At 50.9% G+C, this 18,459-nt stretch overlaps 1 protein-coding gene across 8 annotated transcripts in view; it reads right to left on the bottom strand.

Annotated features, from left to right (window-relative positions):
- Window positions 1–855: 855 nt before the first annotated feature.
- Window positions 856–18,459, bottom strand: part of Fgfr1 (fibroblast growth factor receptor 1) — a 58,959-nt gene continuing 41,355 nt past the window's right edge. For 5 of the 8 annotated variants that reach the window (XM_052162765.1, XM_052162767.1, XM_052162770.1 and 2 more), the window contains 13 exons: window positions 15,539–15,662; window positions 13,932–14,122; window positions 11,645–11,789; window positions 9,331–9,533; window positions 8,175–8,320; window positions 6,882–7,003; window positions 6,374–6,484; window positions 5,813–6,003; window positions 4,247–4,369; window positions 3,948–4,018; window positions 3,499–3,636; window positions 3,123–3,228; window positions 856–3,040 (listed from right to left, as the gene is read on the bottom strand). In XM_052162765.1, coding sequence (XP_052018725.1) covers window positions 2,864–3,040; window positions 3,123–3,228; window positions 3,499–3,636; window positions 3,948–4,018; window positions 4,247–4,369; window positions 5,813–6,003; window positions 6,374–6,484; window positions 6,882–7,003; window positions 8,175–8,320; window positions 9,331–9,533; window positions 11,645–11,789; window positions 13,932–14,122; window positions 15,539–15,662 — 1,848 coding nt within the window. In that variant the 3' untranslated portion in view covers window positions 856–2,863. The remainder of the gene's footprint in view (window positions 3,041–3,122; window positions 3,229–3,498; window positions 3,637–3,947; window positions 4,019–4,246; window positions 4,370–5,812; window positions 6,004–6,373; window positions 6,485–6,881; window positions 7,004–8,174; window positions 8,321–9,330; window positions 9,534–11,644; window positions 11,790–13,931; window positions 14,123–15,538; window positions 15,663–18,459) is intronic. The other 3 variants (XM_052162766.1, XM_052162768.1, XM_052162773.1) reach the window with 1 other exon arrangement.

Below are 18,459 nucleotides of genomic sequence, written 5' to 3'. Positions count from 1 at the left end.
TTAACCTTGAACTCAAGACCTGCTTGCCTGTCTTCTATGTGCTGCAGTTAAGGGAACTCACCACCAGGACCAACCAACTTCAGGGTTCTTGCTGGTCCTACCCCCTTCTTGGTTTCTACTAGCTCAGGGGACGCATATCATCTTGTTTCAAAGGCCTCTCTTCTCCTCTCTTCTCCCTCACAGTTCTCTACTCTCCTACAGATGTAGTGGAGCTTGGCTCCACCCCCTGCCAATAGTCTCACTGGGTACAGCTGTAAGCTCTCTCTAACATGCACCTGTAGTGACACCAGACACAGCTCACATTTGACACAGAATTCTACTATAATAGTTGTTACTGCTACTTAATAGTACGGCTCTGCACTTGTGCCGTGTCTAATTCTGTATAAGACATATTGGTCGTGTCCAAAGTTTTACAATGCTATACCCAGTCCAAAAGTTCCCACTTGCAGGTAGGTCTGTTACTTCAGAGTTCCCTGGTTCTGACTGTATTTCCTGACACTGTGGGTGGAGATGGGTGGGTGGGTATTTTAGCCTGTTGGCTCCACCTAGTGGCAGCTGATAAACAGAGTTCATTACCACTGAGGCCGAGTTCTTACTCCATCTATGTTCAATCTTACTTACCTGAAATCAATATATTACATTAGCAGAGCCAAGGGACTGATGATCTCTAGCCTATGGCAATTAGAAAAGATGGGAAAGCAGTATTGATTGAGGCCTTGGCCATATTTTAACCCCCAGGAAACCAGACAGATGCTGTGCTCTGACAGCACATCTTCATTCTACAAGCTGGGCTCCCCTTCCCACGAGACCCAATCTGGTCCTCTAAGTGAAATAGTCATTTCATTTTCCTTCATGTCAGTTTCACTACCCTTTATTTGATAGCCACCCCTGTCCCCGGGGATATCTGTGGGCAATTTGAATAGTAACAGCAGGGACTTCAGTTCCTTCCAGGTCCTAGCACCGCTCCTTGAGTCTCACAAAGCCCTTTATATGTTTTCTCCTTCTGTCCACACAAGAGCGAGTCAAGTAGATCTGAGGCAGAAATGATGTGCACCACTTCAACAAGGAAAAAAAACACCATGATATGCTCTCCAAGAAAATGAATCTGTGCTAAAATTCATTCCCTGGCCCTCTTTGCCAAACGATGTCTTCTTTCAGCATAAAACCACTCGTAGTATTTTGACAGTTACATGTGTACAGAGAGAAACAATGATAAGAACTCTTATGACGATGACCCAAACCACAGCTGCCAAAGCTGTCTTTAAAGAAGCAGCCCTAACGCCTACAGATGAAATCATATTGAACTGTTTTGTATTCAGCAGAGACCCGGGGACGGGATGGGGGGGCGGGGGGGGGGGGAACCCAACCAACCAGCTAAACAAACAAACAAACAAACAAACAAACCCCTCTGAGGCTAGAGTGGCAGAGACCAAGGTATCAGTAACAACCAGCAGGTGGCAGAAGTGAGTTGCCAAGGTGACCCAAACCTAGGAGATTGTTTTCTCTTTCCTGAGGGATGGGTGGAGTTTGTAAAGGAAAAACCATAGGAAGCCAGGATTAGGAACAGACCCAATGGGGTTACAGAGACTCAGGAAAGGGAGGATAATTACAGAAGAGGAGTAGGTTGGGGAAGACACAAGACATCTGAATTGACAGGTAGCTTTGGGTGACAAATTTTCTCTCACGGATGCACATAGGGACTAGGGTTTGAGTTTCTGTCCAGGTCTACCCTCTGGCTAGTCTCATCCTGTCATCCTCTCTGAGGAAACAATCAAGTGTGTGGGCTTGGCTCTCTGCCCTCAGGACCTCAGTCTTCTTTCCCCGCCTTTCCCAAAGCATCAGAGACAGAAGGCTTGTCTGGGAGGTCTCCGGGCACAGTCCAGGAGACAGAGGTCATGGGGTGGGGGTGGGGGTGGGGGGGATGCCAGCTCACGGCCCTTCCGTTCCTGTCTCCCTCCTTTGCCGTGGACACCTGCTCCCTTTTCACACGCCCAGGATAAAAACGAAGCAGCAGCAATTTTTATTGAGGGAACCTAAACTGAAAATAGGTTTAAAACATAATTTAAAAAAATAAAACAGCAAAAGTAGCAAAAAAATATATGACCTTTTAAAAAACATTTTCCTTTTTCTGTTTGTTGGTTTTTTAATATATAGCGACTGATGCTTCCCAGCCACCAGAAGCATCTCACCCGACAGGTAAATCTCTAGTAACGACCCTTTTTAAAAAGACATGTAAATATATACTCAGATTTATACACTTTGTGTTTTCTTCATAGCTATGTACAGAGCCCCAGGTCCAGGGCTCAGCCCAAGGGCACATCACGGCTCCCAGTCTCTGCCTCCCTGTCTTCTGGTACCAGGTATTTGGTCAGCAAAGCAAATTAGTAATGGAATTAAGAAGCTACTGGTACCGACCACATGGAGCAGAGGTTGCCTTCAGTTAAGGCCTAAACAGAAACCTCACCGCTTCAGGAGTCCCAAACCCCCTGTCACCAGAACACGAGGGGCTGATGGGTCACCAAGAACACTCAGGATGCTCTCGCTAGCAGGCCTGCTCCGCTTGCTTCCACTCTGCAGACCTCCAAGCAGTGCCAGGCTTCAGGGTGGGTCTTGGTCCAACACATGGGAAGGAGGAAGCGGCCGCCAGCAAGCACCCGCCTCTCGACTCCTCTCACACAGCAGGCTAGGAAGAGAAGGGTCTTGGGGGTGATGGAGGGGTAGGCCACACGGGAAGGCCCCAGTCAGGCAACTGGCTCTTGCCAGCCACAAGGGAGAAGGAGAAAGGCAGTGTGTCCAACGAGGGAATGGTGGGTGACAGAAAGAGTTGACGACGGCATGGGGGAAGACTGGGGTCGGTTGGTAGTCAGCGCCGTTTGAGTCCACCGTTGGCAAGCTGGGTGGGGTGTCGGGGCAGGCAGGGTTCCTCGGGTAACGGCTCATGAGAGAAGACAGAGTCCTCCCCTGAGGAGCAGGTGGAGCTCCGCGTGTCAGGAAAGCTGGGTGAATACTGGTCCAGCGGCATGGAGAGGTCCAGATACTCCTGTGACAGAAGAGGATCGGTGGGTGTCCCCTTAGGTGCCTAGGGGACAGCAGGCCCAAGTTCCAGCCTGGGGCAGCCCTACCTGGTTGGAGGTCAAGGCCACAATGCGGTCCAGATCTTCCACCAGCTGCTTGAAAGTAGGTCTCTGAGAGGGCACTGCATGCCAGCAGTCCCGCATCATCATGTACCTGAAGCAGGGTGCCGAGGTCAGAGAGGACAAGGCTAGGCCAGAGGGCTCGGGGACGGATGGACAGGGAGGCCACTTCCTCCAGACAGCTGTCACCCCCTGCCCTCCATGCTCCCGCTTCCTTCCGAGCCTGGCTCGGGAGGACCTCAGGAACCTCACTGTCACCTGAGGAACCCCGCCTGCTGTCCCAACATCCAGCCCAGCTTGCCCATGGTGGACTCCCACAGCGCCGACCACTAAGCCCCCCAGCCTTCCCCCAGCCCGTGCTTACAGCTCATTGGTACAGTTACTGGGCTTGTCCATTCGATGACCCTCCTTCAGCAGCTTGAAAAGTTCCTCCACAGGCACACCGGGGTACGGGGAGCCGCCCAGAGTGAAGATCTCCCACAGGAGTACCCCAAAAGACCACCTACAGGAGAGCACGGTCCCACTGTGACTTAGCATGGAGCTAGGCTGCCCTAGGAGTTCCCGCTCAAGTCTTCAAGTAGTAGCTGTGCATCCTGAACCTTTCCTGCCCCAACATGGCTCTTAAGTTCAGGGAGGCAGGGCACAGGCGACAAGAAAAGGTAGAAGCGCACTGTTCGCGGAACAAGACAATGCTTACCTTCCCAAGATACCCCTCCCCCCAGTGATGGGAGTCTAGCATTCAGTCTAGCATGCAGGGCCATTGGAATCCCCCGCCCCCAGCATCTCTCAGGTAATTGTGTATTTCAAACTCACACATCGCTCTGGTGGGTGTAGATCCGGTCAAACAGTGCCTCGGGCGCCATCCACTTTACAGGCAGCCGGCCCTGCAAGCAGCAGTGCATCCGTGTTGGTGAGATGACACAAGGTCTCATGGGGTGAGGCAGTGAGGAGACAGGGAGGTGGGAGCCAGGGCCAGGGGCACATGTCCGCAGCCCATCCTACAAGCCCTTTCATCTTAGACCACTCCACCCCACATGAATACAGCAGAGACATCGATGTGGACAAAAGTCTCGCGGCGTGGAGCGCCAGGCCACGAGGAGCAAGGAACTTACATTGGTGGTTTTCTTATAGTAGTCGATATGGTGAATGTCTCGAGCTAAGCCAAAGTCTGCGATCTTCATTACATTGTCCTCCGTCACCAGGACATTCCTAGCAGCCAGGTCTCGGTGTATACACTGCAGAGAGGGAGAAGGACCAGGGGACATGACGACCACGAACTGGCGGCTACTCTGCCCTCCAGTCCTCTCTACTCCAGCACTTACTGCGTCTCGGGCAGCAGGACCGTGTTACCCACCCCCCACACCTCCATACCCTCTAGATCTTCCCATACCCTCTCGACGACCCCTCCCAAATGCTCTTTAATTCCAGATGCTTCCAACTGCAGCCTTCTTAGTCACTGTTGCAAGCCTTCCTTTATGCCTTCTTTCTTGATCCTAACCTCTAGCTTTTAGATTTGTACCTCCAGAACAGACCACCCGGGCCTGTGCTAGGTCTGTGAGGTGTGTGGGCTGAGCACCGTTCTCCCTGGCAGGGCACGTCTGCTCAAGCGAAGATACCATGAGCACAGAAAGTGTGCCCAGCATCTTCACAGACACAGCTAATGTTATCCTCGCAATAACTCTACTGCATAGAAATAACTATTCTTATTTTGTGTCTGAAGAAATGCAGGGGCTGGAGAGAAGAAGAGCATGGTCTGCAGGCTCTTCCAGAGATCCTGAGTTCAATTCCTAGCAACCACGAGATGGCTCACAAACATCTATAACGGGATCTGGGGACTCTTTCGGCATGCAGGTGTTCATGCAAGTAGAACACTCATGTACATAAAATATATTAAATTTTTTTTCAGTTTTTTGAGATGGAGTTTCTTTGTTAGTTTTGACTGGCCTCTGGCCTCAAACTCAGAGATTGATCTGAGTGCTAAGATTAAAGGCTTGTACCACCACTGCCCAGCAAATAAATAAATCTAAGAAAGAAAGAAAGAAAGAAAGAAAGAAAGAAAGAAAGAAAGAAAGAAAGAAAGAAAGAAAGAAAGAAAGAAAGAAAGAAGGGAGGGAGGGAAGGAGGGAGGGAGGGAGGGAGGGAGGGAGGGAGGGAGGGAAGAAAAAGAAAAATATAAGGCCGGGTTCAGTGGCACATGCTTGTAATTGTAGCCCTTGAGAGACTGAGGCAGGATAATTACACATTTCAGGCCAGTCTATGCTACACAGTGAATCTGAGGCTGGCCTCTGTTACAAAAATTAGTGGGACCTTAATTTCAAAAGAAAAAAAAACATATAAATTAAAAATAGCTGCCTGAGTCTATACAGAAAGTGGTTACATAGACTTAAACCTAATTCAATCTGATCTCCAGGTCACAAGGAAGGGCTCTCCCAAATCCCAGAGCCTAATACAGCCCAAGGGGTCAGGCTCCGTGTACCCACAGCTCTAAGGGATTAACAGTTGTAAGCTGGAGACAGGTAAGGTAGCCCATGTTAGCATTCCAGCACCAGAGAGGCTAAGGCGGAAGGACCATGAGCTCAAGGCTGGAGGGGACTATGTATGTAGCCAGAAACTGGAGTGCTAGCTGGATCCAGTCCCACCCTGCCTTTTCCGGGGAGGGGTGCATTCAGTCTCCACACCTTCTTAGACGCAAGATACTCCATGCCCCGAGCCACCTGATAGGCACAGGATACCAGATCTTTGGAAGACAGCTGTTCCTCGGGGTTGTGGCTGGGGTTGTAGCAGTACTCCAGTCCAGGCGGCCTCCGGGCCTGCAGATACTCCCGGAGATTGCCTTTGGAGGCGTATTCCACGATGACATAAAGAGGACCTGAGGGCACAGAGATAGGGACCACAGGCCAGGCAATAGGTCAGGAAAGGGAGCACCACCTAGCGGAAGCCCGTCCTCCTGATGTCACAGTCCACTCTCTCCCATGCCTAACGGAAACTCTTTCCTGCCTCCTCCAGAGGGGAACAGGTAAAAACCATTCTTCCCAGAACAGGCCAGAAAGCTCTCAAGCAATGCTGAGGTTAGGTGCCCTAAGGTAGACTCTAATAACATTACTGTTCCTTGTACATCGTGAATCTAGGTGTTGGTAAGTAACCTTAAATGAATGCCAACCAGGCAGGCCCAGCTCCCTCGAAGGCAGTTTCTCAGCCAGTGCCCAGAGGCTGGACTGGCTGCCCTAGGATCCACCTACCATCCTGTGTGCACGCCCCCAGCAGATTGATAATATTCTTATGTTTCCCGATCATTTTCATCATCTCCATCTCCGAGATCAGATCCGACAGGTCCTTCTCCGTTGCATCGGCTTCACATGTAAACCAGAGAGCGGCGTGAGGGAGGTGGGAAGGACAGTGGGACCCAGGGGAAGCGGATCCTGGAGGAGCTCCCCCTTTCTCTTCTTTCCTCCTGCTTCCCACCCATGAGCCACCACAAACTACCATGTGGCACTGGAGGTGGCTGGAGATACCACAAGGAAAGTCAGCCAGTTGTGGGCCTTAAAATGAGCACCCGAGCCCAGGACAGCACGAAGGATCAAGGTGAGATTTATTTAAATACTCGTGGTGTGACATCCCGCTCCACTCCCGTAAGTGTGACAGGTGTGAGCGGTGACTGCCTCATAGGGTATCTTTGGTTGGGCCCAGACCCACTTTGCTTAGAAAGGAAAGAGACCACACTCTACAGGACACAGGAGCCCCACTCACACTTCAACATCTTCACAGCCACTTTGGTCACGCGGTTGGGTTTGTCCTTATCCAGCCCGATGGCCTCGGCCAATACCACCTGCCCGAAGCAGCCCTCGCCAAGTGGCTTGCCTAAGACCAATCTTGAGAGGGACACAAGCAGTAAGTGACAGTTAGGACTGGACAAACGGGCAGTGGCAGTCAGGGCTGGTAAGGGTCAGCATCCCCATACCTCCATTTTTTTCAAGACAGGGTTTCTCTGGGTAGCCCTGGCTGTCCTGGAACTTGCTCTGTAGATCAGAACTCAGAGATCTGCCTACCTCTGCCTCTCCTCCTGAATGCTGGGTAGACCTGCCTGCCTCTACCTCCCGAGTGCTGGGATCAAAGGTGTGCAACACTATCACCAGCAGTTCTGTTTTGTTTTTTTAATAATTTATTTTATGTATATAAGTACACTATAGCTGTCTTCAGACACACCAGAGGAGGGCATCGGTTGTAACCCACCATATGGTTGCTGGGAATTGAACTCAGGACCTCTCTGGAAGAGCAGTCAGTGCTCTTAATCCACTGAGCCACCTCTCCAGCGCCCCCACCCCAGATCAATCTTTCATAAGGCAGCTCGGTTCCCGTTTCTCGTGGTCTGTCACTCATCCAAGAGCAGGAAGGAGCCGGATTATTTTTAGAGGCATCTCACGCACTTTCACTGCCTAAGGCCTTAGCAGGCACAATTTCTACAGCCAGAACAAAAGCCTGGGGGTCTGTGGCAGGATTTTCTGTCCAATTACATTAAAATATTAGTGGAGCAAGTCGCCTGTGATTGGATGGGGAAAGGGGAGTTGGAACAAAGAGTTACAGGGAAAGAGCCTCTCAGAGGAGAAGCCAAGACAGAGAAGCCTGTCAGGATGGACAGGAAGACCCTGACCTCGCACAGTTTTAAACAGCCACAGGTGGCTGTGAATATCATATAAGGAAAGAATAGTTGGGATAACCTGTCTCATCTAGGTGGGCAGCTTGCATCATTATCAATTTATTGGCTCTGAAATTATTGTGCGGGCATCTTGTGAATCTAGAATTTATTGATGTAACTGGAAGGTGGGACCGCTGACCACAGGGGGATTACGGCTGAGAGGGTACCGGCGGCACTGAGGCAGCGGACCGGAGGTGGGAAGACGGCGATCGGATGTTGCATGGGGCCAGCCGTGGAGGCAACGGAGTTGGCGGGCAGAGGTTGCCGCCAGTAGGGTGGGAACTTGGCAGGTCATTTTAATAATTCTCACAACAGGGGTCCGCCGTGGAAAATCACAGTGGCATTACCTGTCTCGAGGCAGCTCCCAGCGGGGGTCTTCGGGCAGTTCATATTCGGAGACTCCAGCTAGCATAGGGGTCCCGCTGGAGGAGAGTCGTGAAGGCCGAACCAGGAGAACCCCAGAGTTCATGGATGCACTGGAGTCAGCTGACACCTGTAAGAAAGAGTGGGGTCACCCTTCTAGCAAGGACAGGGTGAAGCGGCAGCCAACTCCTCCCAAACCCCCCAGGTTTGTTTTTAACCGTTGTGCAGACTGGCTTCTCTTCCTATCAGTGTGGTGAAAAATAAAACCACCATGAGGGCAGAAGCTCTGACGGAGCAATTTCTACCATCAAAAAGCCCTCCAGAGCTGGGCGCTGCTGGCGCACACCTTTAGTCCCAGCACTTGGGAGGCTGAGGCAGGCGATCTCTGAGTTCAAGGCCAGCCTGGTCTATAAAGCCAGTTCCAGGACAGCCAGGGCTGGAAAAATAAAAATAAAAAAAATACAAACAAGCAAAAAGTCTTTCTGGGTTCCATTTTACTCACCTAATCGATGAGCACACCAAATATATCTCTTTGAGCTTAATTGTGCGGGCATCTTGTGAATTTAGAATTTATTGATGTAACTGGAAGGTGGGACCGCCGACCACAGGGGGATTACGGCTGAGAGGGTAACAGTGGCACTGAGGCCGTGGACCGGAGCTGGGAAGACTGCGATCGGACCCTGCATGGGGCCAGCCATGGTGGCAACGGTTGATTCTGTTTTATAACAGAATCAACCACTCTTTTCTTGTCCCCAACACTTTGCAAAAACTCTCTGCCTCAGATTTATGGATTCCTAATTTCTAAAGGCACCTTTCTGGGCCAGCAGTGTTTTGGGGGAACCATCCATCTTTCACACGCCTGTACCTTCTATCCCATTTCCTCCCACTGTGTCTCAAGTGGCAGAGGAGGTCTTTGTAGCCAGGGTACAGGGTGGACAGGCACAGAGTCAGGGTTAAGTTTTATAACATTCCAACGTGTCCGGTCCAGAAGTTGGAGCAAAGTCTGAAGTGGGAGATGAGGAACAAGCAGGAGGGTGGGAAAGGGAGCAGGCCCTGGAGGCCGGGAAGAGGAGGCGAGACAGACAGCGGTGAGGAGGCGAGACAGACAGCAGTGAGCCTGCAAATCCCCCATCTACTTTCTGTTACCTGTCTGCGCAGAGGGATGCTCTTGGCCAGCTTGTGCACAGCCATCTGGCTGTGGAAGTCGCTCTTCTTGGCGCCGCTCTTCATCTTGTAGATGATGACAGAGCCCACCATACAGGAGATGAGGAAGGCCCCGGTGCAGTAGATGATGATCTCCAGGTAGAGAGGTGAGGTCATCGCGGCTGGCCTCTCTTCCAGGGCTGGGTCAGTGTGGACAGGGTGTCAGCAGGTCATGGGGGCTTCACTCGTGGGAGGTGTGCCCCATGAGAAACCCAGCACCTGCCCCTTTCCCCTGGGATCCTGGCATCAAAGGACCAGGCACCTTGGGACCTCTGAGGTACCCCTAAAACATCCTTAAACTCAAACCCTAGAGGGGGTAAATACAACCTCGATTATCCCGCCAAGCAAGCCCCACATTCATTAGCTCCAGAGACAACTTGCTCAGCTGACCACTGGGGTTGGATTGGCACCAAAGACCTGGCAGAAGCTCAAATATCATATGGAAATGGGCTGTTGTGCCCAAGAGACCAGACAGTCCTCAAAGGACATGACAAGGCGGGATGTCACTCAGAGTGAGAAGTAATGAATGCTCATCCCATCTTACTAAACACTGGTCACTTCTGTTAGATCAGATCAGCAAATAGCTAAGACACGGGTAGAGTAAATACAATGTCTAAATATGTCTCTAGATGAAGAATTCACACAGCACTGGCTAGTTTTTTTGTCAACTTGACACATGCTAAAGTCATCCGAGAGGAGGAAACCTCACTGGAGAGAAAGCCTCCAGAAGAGTGGGCGGTGTCATCCAGGTGCCCTGGGTACTATAAGAAAGCAGGCCAGGGCTGGAGAGATGGCTCAGCAGTTAAGAGCACTGACCGCTCTTCCAAAGGTGCCTGAGTTCAAATCCCAGCAACCACAGGGTGGCTCACAACCATCCGGAATGAGATCTGGTGCCCTCTTCTGGGGTCTGAAGACAGCTACAGTGTACTTGCATATAATAAATAAATTAATTAAAAAAAAAAATGAAAGCAGGCTGAGCTTCATTAAGCAGCACCCTTTCATAGCCTCTGCACCAGGCTCCTGCCCTGTTTCCTTTCCGACTGCCTCTGATGATGAACTTTGGTGATAAGAAAGAGTGAGGGGAATAAAGAAACTCCTGCCCAAGCTGCTTTCGGTCTCGGTGTTTCACCGATGTGGTGGTGATCCCAGCTAAGACACACCCTTGTCCCCACTTGCTAGTCAGTCTACCTCTCCCTTCACCACCAGAAACAGTGTCCACCTACTGGAACCTCTTTGCCCTGCACGTATACAACCCTCTTCCAACAGTGCTCCCTTTAAAACCCCCCAGCCAGCCAAAGTGACACCCTTGGGAGTCCTCCCGGCCCAACAAGGAAACAGCAGAGCGGATGAAGTATTCTGTGTGTGTGTGTCTGTCCATCACCCCACCTCCCCCTTCCTCCCATCAAGTGTCAGGAAACGAGGACTCACAGGGAGCACTGACTAAACAGACGGAGACAATGATAAAGACAGGCTGCTTCTCTGCTAGCGGCAGTGTGAGAGACTGCTAGGCAAGCCAGGTGGGAAGGGAGACTAGAGAAGGTATGCACTTAGCAGCCACAGAAGAGCAGCTCTCAGGCCACATGCAAGCAAAACCATACTGGTCCCGTGCTCACCAGCCTACCACCACCCGGCAGGGCGCAGGCTCCTTCCTTCCTGGGGTAGCACACTGACACAGATCTCTCCGTTTGGGAGGGCTGGTCAGAGAGGTTAAATGGGTGCCGCCAGGCCTCCTGAACGGCTACAACAGGCCTTTCTTAGGTCACTCAAGTTTGCTATCCGGGCATGTCAATCAAAGTGCAGAAATAGGAGTGGGCCAGGACCACGCCAGGGAAGCCGTAAGCTCCTATTGGCCGAGAACCTGTATTCCTGGATAAGAGGTCCACGGCTTTTCTTGGGACTGGCTAAAGAAGACCCCCGTCATTCAAACCCTCAGACCAAACGGATGAGGGAAGACGCTGTGCCCCAGGATGGAAGGCGCCTGTGCTGGAAAGCCCCGCTGCAAGGTAAACCCAGAGCTCGCGCATGCGTTACACTGACCAGGGAGAGAGCCAGACATACATATGCAAGAGAGGCTGCATATGTATTCACTTCCTGAAAATCCAGGAACACCCCCTGCATGTGCCTCAAACCCAGAGCAGAAACAGGGCGTGGCAGATGGGAGCCATCTCGTTCTGCCTCTCCCCAGCCCTGTAACGGATGCGCTGCTCCTGTGGCAAAGGCTGGACCCGGAAAGGATCGGTGCAGTGTATACCTTCCAGAACGGTCAACCATGCAGAGTGATGGGAGAGTCCGATAGAGTTACCCGCCAAGCACGTATACTCCCCCGCATCCTCAAAGGAGACATTCCGTAGATGAAGCACCTCCATTTCCTTGTCGGTGGTGTTAACTCCAGCAGTCTAGAAGAGACGACGGAAGCAAAATGGACAAGCACAGGACATGAGACCTCAGAGAGGCAGAGAGACGGAGGGGACAGAGAAGGGGACCGAAACCAGAAGAAGAAACGCTCCCAGCATCTCCTTTGCAACAAGGCAAAAAAAAACCACCAGCCAGCGAGACCTGTTAGAGGAAAACAGCGAGGCTCTGAGGGAGGCTCTCCGGCAGACCTGAGGAGACGACGGCTTGGTTACGACCCTTCACCAGACGCTGGCAGCCACTGGCCCAGCCAAGCATGCGGGCGGTGGGCAGCATGGAGAAATGGGGCCTGGCAGCTAGGGGGGCTGTTTGGTTTTAGTTAAAGAGAGTCAGCAGGTACAGACGGCAGGGGAAGACAGTTCTCACACCTTTCCAATAACACACACACACACACACACACACACACATACACATATGCGCGCGCACATGCACGCACATGGCCTACAGATACTGGTCTGAAAGAGAATTATCTGGTCCCTTCTCTTTGTCACTATTGAAAACTTCAGTCCAAAGCATCATTCTTAACATCTCACAAGTCCACAGACAGGTACAAGTACTCATACACGGAAACACACACACACACATATACACATACTCACAAGGGAAGGGAGTGAGGAGAAAGATAGAGAGAAAGAGAGAGAGAGAGAGAGAGAGAGAGAGAGAGAGAGAGAGAGAGAGAGAGAGAGAAAACACATATATACACAAGGCACAAAGGGAGCCACAGATAACCAAGGTAGTACCAAACCAAACCAGCCTCCCAAGCCAGGGATTTTTCCATGGCTCTGGGCGTTAGGAACACAGAAGGAGAAAGGTAGAGTTGGTACTGACTTCCCAACCTGCCCCAGCAGTGTGGAGCCTAAACCAAGTACCCAGGACAGGGTCCCGTCCATCTCCCCATTACCTTTTGCCACAGGTCTGGTGACAGTGAGCCACGCAGACTGGTGAGCTTCACCAATATAATTGGAAACCTTACACACATACTCCCCGCTTTGGGCCTCTGTCACATTGAACAGGGTCAGCACCTCCGCATCCGAGCTATTAATCCCCGAATGCTGGAACAAACCAATGACACACCGAGTCAGTCGGGCAGACACCGACATGTGGACACACTGTGTGCTCCTGGGTAGCTTTCGGCCCGAGGAGTCAAGGCAAGGGGGACGCTGAGGCCTACAGTCTTCTTCTCTTCTGAGTGGGACAAAACGGAACTGCTAGTAAGAGTGGATGGAGACGGAACGCTAAAATAGTCAAGCAGGAAGCGGGAGGGGAGAAAAAGAAAAATGGAGAGAGGAAAGAAGAGGAGGGAGGAGGAGGGGGTTGGGGGGTGTCACTGTCCCAAAGCGAATACTCAGTATACGTTAAACTCTCTCCTCTAAGACCAGGGCAGGAACTGGTAATTGGAGAACGAGTCCCCAAAAAGGCTCAAACCTAAAGCTGGCCCCCTTCCTTCCAGAATGTTTTCAGCTCCAGTGGCAAAGAGAAAAGGGGACAGCCAGTAAATCTCTAGGCCAGCGAGGCAAGGGAGGATCAGGTCTAACTTCCGGTCCCTCCTGCTGCAAGATTCACTGAGACTTTGCCAGTTAGCTCCGTGGATTAAGGGAGCGCTCGGACAATGAGAGTCTGGGAGCGAGCGAGAGAGCGAGAGGGCGAAGGAAGAAGATGACATTACTCCAGCGGCTTGGGATGCAGAGGCGGCATTCGCTTTTCCGGCTGTTGAAGCACCGCCCCTACTGTTTACCTCCTGCGCCAAAGGATTGTTAACTTAAGAAAAAAAAGCAGGGAGACTCTGGGAAACCTTCGTTGTTGGAAGGCTGCGGTCCCGGGGCCACGAGCAAGCAAACAAGAGTTTCAATGTCTTCCTTGAGTAACTGACGCAAGATCCTGGGCCACTTCAAAGTGCTTCAGGAACCAGTCACCGGCCTCACCCACTCCACCCTCCGGTCCCAGCTCACACACACCCTGCCCCGCCCCCAGCCTTCCTGCTGTCACCAGCCCGTGGCTAGATCCCTACTAGGATAGAGTCTATGCCTTATGACGGAAGGCTGTGCCCAAATCCCAGGCACTGAGCCCCAGGGTTCACACCTGCTCACCTTCCCAGCGAACCAGCCAAGAAATGAGGTTAAGATTACCTTCAGGATCTGGACATAGGGCAAGTTGTCTGGACCGATCTTACTCCCGTTCACCTCGATGTGCTTCAGCCACTGGATGTGAGGCTGTGGGTCACTGTACACTTTACACATGAACTCCACGTTGCTCCCCAGGGCCACTGTCTTGTTGGCAGGTAGGCCTGCCTGAAGGATGGGCCGGTGAGGGGATCGTTCTGTGGAGCCATGGGGAGGACGGACATGTTAGACTCTTCACTGGCCTGGTCATGGCTGGGATGCCGACAGTGGTGAGGCCTACACGGACCTCCCCACTATCCTTCCCACGGCTTCTGCTAAACTCCAGCCCCCCAAATCTGATTTGAGAGAAAGGATGCCATTTCCTCCAGTGCTGCACCCACATTTCCAGACACAACCAAGTCTCTTGTCTAGACAGAGTCCAGCATCTTAGACCCTTACCAGACCTCCCAGATCAGAATCTTCTCCCTGGCCTACATCAGTGCCAAGGGAGGTATTTATTGTGAGGCTCTGGACCATACCATCTCTGGAGCAGAAGAGCCAGAGCCTTTTTAATCACAGCCCTGAGAAGAACAACATACTGTTGTTCTTCCTGTCTTCCAGGACTCTACCAAGGGGACATAATGGTGATTCTGCATTTCAAGGCACTCGACCTCTCTCTGCACCCTAGTATGTGCACTTGGCTTATACAGCTGCTTTAATTGTGCCTGTACTGCAAAGACACAAAGGACAAAGTTCAGGGGGCATGGACTTAAAAATCCGGGCATGTTAGTGGTGTTCTTTAAGCAACAGCTCCTGTTACGCTGTATTTCTCATGGCTACATCAAGCTGCGTCTTCCTAGACATGTAGCCTAACAGTAGCTGTTGCTTAATGAATGAATTTGTCTTTGTTGTTGTTGTTGTTGTTGTTTTTTTTAAGTGAGCCAGGAACAGTTGTGAATGCCTTTAATTCAATTCCAGCACTCAGGCAGATCTCCAGTGAGTTCAAGGGAAGCCTGGTCTACATAGTAAATTCCAGGTAGCCAGGGATACATAGAGATACTTTGTCTCAAAAATAAATAAATGGAAGGAAGGGAGAAAAGTGAGGCTTAAGGCAGACCTGTGGAAAAAAGGAAGGAAGAGAGAGAGAGAGAGAGAGAGAGAGAGAGAGAGAGAGAGAGAGAGAGAGAGAGGGAGGGAGGGAGGGAGGGAGGGAGGGAAAGGGAAAAGGAAGGGGAAAGGGAAAGGGAAAGGGAAAGGGAAAGGGAAAAGGGAAAAGGGAAAAGGGAAAAGGGAAAGGGAAAGGGAAAGGGAGGAAAAAAGTGAGGCTTAAGGCAGGCCCAATCCTATATACTTAGCACTTGAGAGGTTGGAGCAGGAGGATAGCCATGAGTTCAAAGTCAGGCTGAGTTATACAGTGAGTTCCACAGCTGTCTGGGCTAAAGTCTGAGATCATATCTCAAAATGGAAAGAAGGAGGAAAGGGAGGGAGGGACCAAAAGCAAAGCTCAAAGCGGAAGTCTGGTACCCAAAGTCCAGATCCCATCCTAGGACCTCAGGCTCCTCCCCTTCCTGTTCTTGCCCCCCCCACACACACACCCTGCCCCTGACTGACTCTTTCCCACGTAGCCTTCTTACCCACAACATCGAGCTGGTAGGTGTGGTTAATGCTCCCGTACTCATTCTCCACGATGCAGGTGTAGTTGCCCTTGTCGGAAGGCACCACAGAGTCCATTATGATGCTCCAGGTGGCATAGCGAACCTGCAGGGCACAGACAGGGGCTTTGCTGAGGGGAAGGGCAGATGGGAACCACACACGTGGCCAGTGCTGCACTGTTAGCCACACAATGCACAGAAGGACCCGTTCCTGGGCTATTCACATGCGGAACCCTTCCCGCAAACTAAAACTAGCAAGGTGTGAAGACGCTGGCCTTCTTCACGGCAGTATTCAGGCGCAGCTGCGACCATCTGGACAAACACGCCTTCGGCACATTCTCCTAAGTTCACTAGGAACCCTCTCCACATCTGTTAATTTCATTCCTATGCCCGACATGGCAAGTTTCACAAGCTATCTCCTCAGGGTCGGCAAGATGGCTCCGTGGATAAAGGCACTTGGCCCACATGAGGGAAGGAGGCAAGCAATTCCTGCAGGCTGTCCTCCGACCTCTATGTGCACACCATTGCTTGCACGTGTGCACACAAAACAAATGAACATAAAAATAATCCAGAAATCCCGTCTCTTCTTCTAGTTGACTTGGGTCAGATCTGTCCTCCCTGGTCCCCTGCTCTTGTACTGAGGAACTCCGGCAGGCTGCTTACCACAGTTCCCTCTAGACATTCATTCGCCTTTATACGTAGTTACAAAATCGTAACTTCAAACAAAAGGACTTGGTAAGTAACGTCAGGTAAAGCTTTCCCCATATTCCTCTTTGGAAGGAAGAAAGGAAGGAAGGAAAGAAGGAAGGAAGGAAGGAAGGAAGGAAGGAAGGAAGGAAGGGAGGGAGGGAGGGAGGGAGGGAAGGAAGGAGGGAGGGAGGGAGGGAGGGAGGAAGGGAGGGAAGGAAGGAGGGAGAGAAGGAAGGAAGGATAAAAAAAGAATGGGCAGTGGTGACAGACACTTTTAATCCTAGAACCCAAGAAGCAGAGAGAGGCAGCATTCTGAATTCCAGGCCAGCGGGACCTACAGAGCTAGTTCTAAGCCAGCCAGAGCTACACAGAGAAACTGGGGCAGCGGTGGGGAGACCACATAAATAATAATGAATAGAGAAAGAAAAAGAAAAAGATGTGTGTGTGTGTGTGTGTGTGTTATGTGCAGGTATCCACAGAAGCCCTGAAGGTAGAATTAGAGGTGGTTGTGGGTTGCCCAATTTGAGTGTTGGGAACCAGACTCTGGTCCTCTGGAATGGAGTGGTAAATGCTTAACCACTAAGCTGTCTCTCTAGCCAGCCCCTCCCACTTTTCTTATACAGGAGCAATGAGAAGCCATGTGGTGGCACATGCTTGTGATCTCAGCACTTGGAAGCCGAAGACAGAAGAATTGGGAGTTCAGGCCAATCTGGGGGCGTATAGAGAAGGAACACAGTATATATATGCATGTATGCATGTATGTATGTATGTATGTATATATGTATGTATTATGAGAAAAGAGACGCTAGGGGAGATGATGAGACATGACACATTTGGGGACCTCGGAGAGTCATCAGATCTCTGAGGAAGAGAGTCTCATCAAAATGTTCTTCCTACAAATACAATGGACTTGACCCCAAAGGGAGAGGAAGCAGCTTATCAGCATAGGAAAGGCCTAATGGTATCAAAAAGCAACACGAACACGTTCACCCCATTCACCCTGTTGTACTTCTTGGCAAACGTCTAGGGAGTGTGTCATTTGAATATTCCATTACGGCAGGTGACTGACTGGTTTCTCCTTTTAGGACTTGGGGCTGAAGATGAAACTCAATGGTGCAGGCTTCGTATGCATGACAGAGGAGCAGAAGGACTAGGAAATGGCGCCCGCTCGAGAGAAGTGGATTATGGGTACTAACCGCTTAAAACAAATCTACCCTGTTGGATCTGAAAATTCCACTTCCAGTAATCTGTTCGGAGAAAGGAACTTTAAAAGTGCAGAAGAGGAGGCTAGGCACAGTGGCACATGCCCCTCTTTAATCTTAGCACCCAGTTTGCAGAGGCAAGTGGATCTCTGTGAACTGGAGGGCAGCCTGGTCTGCAGAGTGACTTCCAGGCCAACCAGAGCTAAGTAGAGAGAGACCCTGTCTGAAAAGCCGAAGAGAAGAGGGAAGGAGCGAGGGAGGGAGGGAGGGAGGGAGGGAAGGGTTAATGGTGACTCAGTTGGTAAAGAAAGGGACTTGAGACCAAGCCTGATGACCTGAGAGTGATCTTCAGAACCCAGCCAGGTGAAGGGGAACTGAGTCCCCCGTTTTTCTCAGGTCTCCACATGTATAGCCTCCCACAAATAAAACATTTATAAGTAGTAAAAATCAAAACACTGGAATTCCCAGGAATCTGACACCCTCCTCAGACCCCTGTAGGCACTAGGCACACATGTGGCACATCATACATACATTACACTTGAAACAATTATAAAATAAACTTTAAAAAAAAAAAAAGGCTGGGCAGTGGTGGTGCACGCCTTTAATCCCAGCACTTGGGAGGCAGAGGCAGGTGGATTTCTGAGTTCTATAGAGTGAGTTCCAGGATAGCTAGGGCTACAGAGAAACCTTGTCTCGAAAAACCAAAAACAAACAAACAAACAAACAAACAACAACAAAAAAAACACAACCAAACCAAACAAACAAAAAACCCAAAACCCAAACAACAACAACAACAACAACAACAAAATCTCACCTTTAAAAAGGCAACCAAGCCGGGCAGTGGTGGTGCACGCCTGTAATCCCAGCACTTGGGAGGCAGAGGCAGGCGGATTTCTGAGTTCGAGGCCAGCCTGGTCTACAGAGTGAGTTCCAGGACAGCCAGGGCTATACAGAGAAACCCTGTCTCAAAAAAACCAAATCCAAAAAAACCAAAACACCAAAAAAAAAAAA

Source organism: Apodemus sylvaticus, chromosome 18, assembly GCF_947179515.1.
Source record: "Apodemus sylvaticus chromosome 18, mApoSyl1.1, whole genome shotgun sequence".
Classification (NCBI taxonomy): Eukaryota; Metazoa; Chordata; class Mammalia; order Rodentia; family Muridae; genus Apodemus; species Apodemus sylvaticus.
This window is presented reverse-complemented; position numbering and strand designations above follow the sequence as displayed.